General features: G+C 30.9%; 3 protein-coding genes across 9 annotated transcripts in view; 1 reads left to right on the plus strand and 2 right to left on the minus strand.

Annotated features, from left to right (window-relative positions):
* The window catches only part of LOC108754712, a 68,212-nt gene that overhangs the window by 1,477 nt on the left and 59,855 nt on the right, over positions 1-6,880 (plus strand). The gene's annotated exons all lie outside the window — the stretch shown is intronic.
* LOC108754711 (signal peptidase complex subunit 1) lies at positions 244-1,927 on the minus strand. The gene is made up of 3 exons (XM_018497222.1): positions 1,717-1,927; positions 1,334-1,393; positions 244-693 (listed from the first exon to the last, which is right to left on the minus strand). The coding sequence occupies exons 1-3, from the start codon at positions 1,759-1,761 to the stop codon at positions 511-513; spliced, it is 288 nt and encodes a 95-aa protein (XP_018352724.1). The 5' UTR covers positions 1,762-1,927; the 3' UTR covers positions 244-510.
* The window catches only part of LOC108754709 (solute carrier family 26 member 6-like), a 16,894-nt gene continuing 13,468 nt past the window's right edge, over positions 3,455-6,880 (minus strand). For 6 of the 7 annotated variants that reach the window (XM_018497215.1, XM_018497218.1, XM_018497220.1 and 3 more), the window contains exons 8-14: positions 6,439-6,572; positions 6,005-6,167; positions 5,726-5,902; positions 5,372-5,644; positions 4,455-4,628; positions 4,182-4,308; positions 3,642-3,814 (exon numbers count right to left, since the gene is read on the minus strand). In XM_018497215.1, the coding sequence (XP_018352717.1) occupies positions 3,642-3,814; positions 4,182-4,308; positions 4,455-4,628; positions 5,372-5,644; positions 5,726-5,902; positions 6,005-6,167; positions 6,439-6,572 (1,221 nt within the window). Of the gene's footprint in view, positions 3,815-4,181; positions 4,309-4,454; positions 4,629-5,371; positions 5,645-5,725; positions 5,903-6,004; positions 6,168-6,438; positions 6,573-6,880 lie in introns of all 7 variants that reach the window. The other variant, XM_018497214.1, reaches the window with a different exon arrangement.

The following is a 6,880-nucleotide window of genomic DNA, read 5'->3' on the forward strand; positions in this document are numbered from 1 at the left end:
TATTATATAATGCACACAAAGAAGAATTGGATGTACAATACTGCATAATAGTAGAGAATAATTAAAACAGGATTATTTTTAATGCGTACAATTTATCTATAATATTATAAAACAGATTTACTTTATTTATTTTATTCTTTTAAAAATCATCAATTCGGCCGACATAAAAATCTTATTGCTTCTAAAATTTTCTTATTATTTATAGATTACCTAAATTCATAAATGTATTTTTATGCAAATACAATATTATTTTATTTGTATATTCGCATTTACAGCCAACACACATTAAAGTATAATATTTGTGTATCTTACAAAAAGGAATCTGAAGTCTTTCACATTCATACTTGTTCCAATACATACTTGTATTCATACATTAATGACATTTGTAACTCATAACTGCATGAAAACAAATGCTTAGTGATACACATGTATACACTATCAGCAATCAATTCATATTGAAGATTGCATGATATATTAGATTTTGTTAGAGGTGTTAAATGTGTCCGGCAATTATTTTTTCTTTTTGAGCTTTGGAACAACTTCAAACTGTGGTTTTTGCCAGTCCAATGGTTTACGGCGGTACATAGGCCATGGAGGAACAGTGATTAATGCTGCCATAACAAATCCAGCACTTAGAATATAGATTGTCTGCGAGAATTGTTGAATGGCGTATCCCCAAACGAAGCCGACTACCTGTAAAAAATATATACAAGTTTGATTAAAAAAGTAACGAACGTTGTAGCAATCACTCCCAGCATAATATTAAAATCTATTATGCACATTTGATATTGACTACGTATGTAATGTTAAACGTACACAACGTGTCTTTGGATAGGAGGCATTGGTAAAGAGCATAATCAGTAATCAATTGCTTTATTGTCAATTCATTTGTTAAGCGTAGAAAGCGTTTGGACTGGATTATCTGATGAAAAATATATGATGTTTTCTAATTGACATTCGTTATAAGATAATTGCCATGTATGAAAATTGTATCATAGGAAATGAAATAAATGTCGATTTGGCATGGTCTTCAGTGATTAGAAATCATATCACATTGCATGTTGTTCTTCATAAGATGAATTTTTGAAATAAATTTTTATTTCTTCACTTAATGAGTGAACTGGACGGCTCCTGTTTGAGAATATGTGATGTCACATATACATTACACTCATGTAACATTGCGTATGTAGCCAACATCAAATATACATAATAGACTTTTTGATATCATGCTGGAGATAGCTGCTACTGCAATCACCTTTTCATTTGATCAATCTAATTCTGTATTTTAACTATGATAATAATTTCAAGTATTTTCTAGAAAATGGTAGCTTACCCCAAATAACGTTATTATGACCCGCGACAATCTCTCTGCTCTAGCTTGGCCATCATAATCCTAAAACAAATAGTATAAATAATAAGAGTACATAAATTTAAAGGGCTCGCTTAGTATAAATAACATATCGTATAAATAACATATATGGAATACAAATTTACAAGTAACTAATAAATATAGAAGAAATTTATTTATAGATTTGCAGTGTTATTTACAACACGTAAATTATTTAAGTAAATACGTAAATTATTTCGCGGTATCAATCGCGTTGGCATACGGTGCCTTGATAATCCTAACCTCGCGAATAAGGAATGCACTCGCCTTGAATATATCGCGGATTGATATCCGTTTCAGCGTGATTATTCAAAGACTTCGTTACTTACCATATACGTTGGAATGGATTTGAAGTATTGCATCCACGCGTTCATTGTGAACAAATATACAGACTATTACAGACGTGGCTGCGAAGAACACGAATTGACAGGAACGTACGATTATTTCGATTTGAGATCAATTCGAGACTTCGACTCTTTCGAGACAATCGAGACGTCGACAATAAGCGTGATTGTGTATTGTCATTGATTGCGCAGACGCGGCGCGAATTTTAAAATAAATTTCAAACTGATTATTAACAAGGGCTGTGTTCCAAAATTCACTGTCAGTGCTGAAAATAGTATAGTACACGTAACATAGGCTGTAGATTTTCAGCGCTGGCAATGAATTTTGGAACACAGCCACGAAATACAACATATACTTTTTTACATCCTTATAATATGATATCGGATTGAAGATTCAGAATTTGCTTGCCAATTTAATTTAACTTGTGATATTATTGCAGTAGTTTAATTGCGTTTGATAAAGTCCGGAAAAATTTCGGCGCGCAGTTTGAATAATTACAAAAATATGGTATATGTGCATATATAGGATATAGATAATTCACTGTGAATTATTTAGGCATTCAGAAAATCTTTTGACTGTCATAGGCTTGAATATGCTTATACTTAAGTATATACTTTTATATCCGTCTCAGCAGTAATATAACACATACGCGTCGATACGTTGCATATATAACTACGTCAAAAGTTTATCCAATTTTGATATATGATTTTTATAAGTATTTTATTTACTCTCAAGACTCTACTTAAGACGTCAGTCTCAAAAAGTAATAGGCTTTCTACAATAAGTAATAACTTAGCTTTAACTCTTAAGCCATAAGAAATTGATCAATTAATAAACAATTATTCTTCTCACATTCGACTGTGATTGAGCAATTTCTTACGACTTAAGATTTAAAACTTAGATTAGGTATGTAGAAAGCCCATAAGAATTCACTATGAATACAGACAGAATAGTTAATTATTTTTCTCACATTTGATTCAACTATGATTTGTCCATTTTTTACGATTTAAAATTTTACGACCATTATTTTTGTTGTAGATCCTACATTAATGTTCTCGTTATCTAGCTTAATTAGATTGTTTCTTTAAAGATAACAATATAGTTTTTATTAAAAAAAAAAAAAAGATTTATATCCGGCCAATTAACGCCGTCGTACCAATTAGCATTTTTTATATAATCTCTTTTAGCTTATAAACTTTTACGTAAATTCTTACTATTTGTTTTAAGTTTACTTATCGCTGTAATTATATATCTATTTTTTATTAATCTTTTTTATTTTTTTAATTTCTGAAATCATAATTTATTTTTCGTTTAACATCATATAAGCTTTTAATATAAATTATATCCTTGTACTGTTATTCTAAAAAAAAAATCTGTTGTATATTACTTTGTTCCTATAAAAAGCGGGTGATGAATAATTATGAAAAAAATGTTTTATTTTGACGTATTTTACTAGAAAAAAATGTGCAACTTTGTTCATCATGCTATGAATTTCCTACTTAATTGTTTTCGTGATCCAATGAAATTATTTTCAGAACTGTATTTATTTAAATATTCCAAAAATTTTTAGATACTTCACTAAAATTATTCTTATCTAAGAATTAAAAAAAAATATTACTCCGATCAAATTTGTTATTTCGATCGCTTAATTGAGTACTTAACACGATATCGTAACGCCTGTAGATGCGAAGTTTTGCTAAATCACCGCAAATACGGCATTAATATTCGTAAATGATGGAACGACCGTCATAGCATATATACATAACATCGAATAATATCACCTTAAATGAGTAAGCTAAATTGCGAAATGGTAAATAATCGTGATAAGATGCGTAAATATTCGCGACGTTGGAGGCGTTTGACCGAACGCTTTTTGATGTCGCGTATAAGTGACTTCGTTTCGCGAGTTTCAAAGTCTGCTGATGTAGTTCTCGTCGTGGGTACAAGTGTTCCATGTCGATGGCACTTCACTGTGAGAACGCGCAAAATGTACCGCATCAGCAACAGTAGGGAATATGGCGAAAAAGTGATTCTTGTTATGCTCGACCAGATTAAATTTCCTCAATGTTTCATATACGGGACCTGTAATCAATATTAATTTTGATTATTAAAGATTAATTCATCTGTAATCTTTCCTACTGAAGATATTGACATTTCGGTAGATTTTTATAAGAACAATCTCCACTTTTATTTATTCATGATAATTGAAATACAAAAATTGTAAGATTAATTTTTATATATTATATTTGTAGAATGTATTAAAAAAATCGATCGTTAAAGAGATGAAAATATTATGTAGAGTGAATAATATTATACATAGTAATTAATGTATCATTGATTCTCTATTTTCTGATTACATACTGCATCACGAATCAAACTTATGTGTAGATATTAATTAAGAAAGAAATTATATAGATAAAGTTTTATATTAAAGATTAAATATACTTACCGGAACAACCTGCTATATAAACAGACACTTCTACGCCACGATATTCATCAACAATGTTTCGCACTGCATTCGCGCCTGCCAGATCGATATGTGACAATGCAGTAAAGTCCAGTACAAGAATACGTAACTGTAAAGATATCGAGTAACGAGACTACAGATGAGATATTAAACAAATGCGATATAGTTAATTATCAATTATATTAAATTAATATATCGCAGCGGAATATTCTCCTATGTAGATAATTTCAAAATTATAAATCGCACATTATTTACCTTTTTAATTTCCTCCACTATGGTGCTGTTGTATGTAACTTGTAGTTGCTTTTTGAATTCCTTTCGAGGTACTAGCTCTGCAACCTTATACACTTCCTCACGAAAGTATTGTTTAGATGCGAAATTCAAACTACCGGAATAGTGGAAGATTTTGATACCGGGAATCTCTACAGTCTGGAATATTTTCTGATTAGTTAATAGTAATTTTTATTCTTAACTTGCCATTCTAATGATTTACTAAAACGCCAAAAATTCTATATAATTGTGAAATTTATAAAAAATTTACTATTTTTAAGAAAATAAATACTTATGATACTAGATGACGCACAAAATGTTATGCCTTTTATTTATTTTATTAAAACTATACTTCTGAAGTACCCATTTTTTAACTGTGTGAACACAAATTCTGTACTTCTTGGGAATTCTGCTAGGTGTGACATTACGAATTGAAACTGAGTGAAATAGCGGCCAACGGACGATTTAAAATGTTGAACATGAAGAGATAGTTGTATTGTTTTTCGTGGAAACAGAAATTGTGGCAGAGACTCGAAGACGTCGTGCAATTATGACATGTATTATTTAAAGATTTGTGTTGAAACAAATCAAACACAAGAGTGCGTCTCCAAAAGATTATAAGGCAAAATAATAATATGTTATATGTAAAACAAATAGTATGATAATTCGTGTCCTGCATTTCACAAACTAATGCCTTTACCTTCCAATTTTGACTCATGATATCACGTTTAATAGAATTTCCATGAAGTAGGTACAAAATTTGCTCACACAATTGAAAAATATTTTACAAGTATAATTTTGATGCAAAATTAAATGGTGTGACATTTCGTGCGCCGCCCTATATACATTATAATAGATTAATGAGAAAAAAAGATTTTTTTTTAATTAAAAATTCTTCGTACTCCTTTGTATCTCTTGGTATCCAAGTAGAGCTCAGTGCCGGGTGCTAGAGCGAGCTTACACGTATAAGGTCGCGTTGCGAGAATAAGTAACCTTCCTATACACAGAAGTATACCGACCAATAATCCATACTCAACATCGAAAAGAATGACGATAATGAACGTGACAATCCAAATGCCGGCGTCCATCTTGTCCAATCTCCAAAACTTGATAAATTCGCTGACCTTTATCAGCATCCCTTTTAACGCCACCACGATTATACTTGCTAGAACACACTGCGCATCTCACAAGCATCAAATGCATTTGATCATCTGACGCTTGTATTATAAGATAGAAAGAATAAAAAGAATAATTACTCGTGGCAAAGGTTCAAAGAATGGCCCGATCCACAGTAATACGCACATCAAAATTCCACATGATATCAAACTCGCCAATTGTGTATGTCCACCTACAGTTTGTTGAATCAATGATCTGGATAATGAAGCCGTGATAGGCATGCAGGAGAAAAAAGATCCAACAAGATTTCCCAGTCCCTGTAAAATTGTATAGAATTGATATATTTTTATAGGTGTATATTAAGAGCATACAAATATATAAGCGTATTTATTATACATATTTAAAAATATTATATAAACCTGCGCAATCAATTCTTGATTAGAGTCGACTTCATAGCCCTCCTTTTGCGCGAAAATCAATGCCATAGACATTGATATTGTATAAGCAACCATAGTAATTACAAAACTATCTACTAAAACGTCGGGTACAAGTGACAACGGTGGTACAGATGGGACCGGCAGTCTGAAAAATTGAATTAAAAACTTTAATATTACAGTAATTTAAAGTTTAATATATATTACTTTAATATTAAAGTAATTTAAAGTTGCTTTATTTTACTTTCACAATTTGTTATAGCTTTATTAAAAACATATTTTCTATGTATAATGAGTTAACCAAAATTAATTTAGTTAAATTAATTTTAACTCAGTTAAAAAAAGTTAATATTTTCATAACAAACATTTTTTGCAAGCTGTTTGAGTTAATCGAATACTAATTTTAATTACACATTTACCCTACTGGTATATCGCCAACTGTTATTACGTTATAAGTATCCGCAAGATTCATTTGCATCGATATCAGAGTACCGATTACCACTGCAAACATTTCTATCGGAATTGGAAAGGGGCATAACTTTGAAACTCTTGGCTGAAATCCAGAATATTTCTTTTCAGAAAACGCAGATGTAATTAATAATTAATAATAAATTTTTAAATGAAATGTACTTTTTTATATAAAATGTACAAGGTCTGTTCTAGTAGTGTCCGACCTCTGCGTATATTGTTGTCCTTAGGCATCTTTTTTTCTCCCCCCCCCCCTCCCTTTCTCGCTTTCTTTCTCTGTTATGGAAAAGAGGCATTCAGTATTTAAGAGGGACCTCAGGAGTCCTAAGTACAAAATGCCTGTTTTCCATAAGAGAGAGAGAGAGAGAGAGAGAGAGAGAGAGAGAGAGAGAG

The sequence above is a fragment of the Trachymyrmex septentrionalis genome, unplaced genomic scaffold (assembly GCF_001594115.1).
Source record: "Trachymyrmex septentrionalis isolate Tsep2-gDNA-1 unplaced genomic scaffold, Tsep1.0 scaffold80, whole genome shotgun sequence".
Taxonomy (NCBI): domain Eukaryota; kingdom Metazoa; phylum Arthropoda; class Insecta; order Hymenoptera; family Formicidae; genus Trachymyrmex; species Trachymyrmex septentrionalis.

What these genes read in the sequence shown, in the direction of transcription:
- LOC108754711 (XM_018497222.1), bottom strand. Translation starts at nt 1,761, where the DNA reads ATGAACGCGTGGATGCAATACTTCAAATCCATTCCAACGTATATG. An exon ending in AATCCATTCCAACGTATATG is followed by an intron (nt 1,394 to 1,716) that starts GTAAGTAACGAA and finishes TATTTGTTTTAG; the next exon opens with GATTATGATGGCCAAGCTAG. An exon ending in TCATAATAACGTTATTTGGG is followed by an intron (nt 694 to 1,333) that starts GTAAGCTACCAT and finishes TATTTTTTACAG; the next exon opens with GTAGTCGGCTTCGTTTGGGG.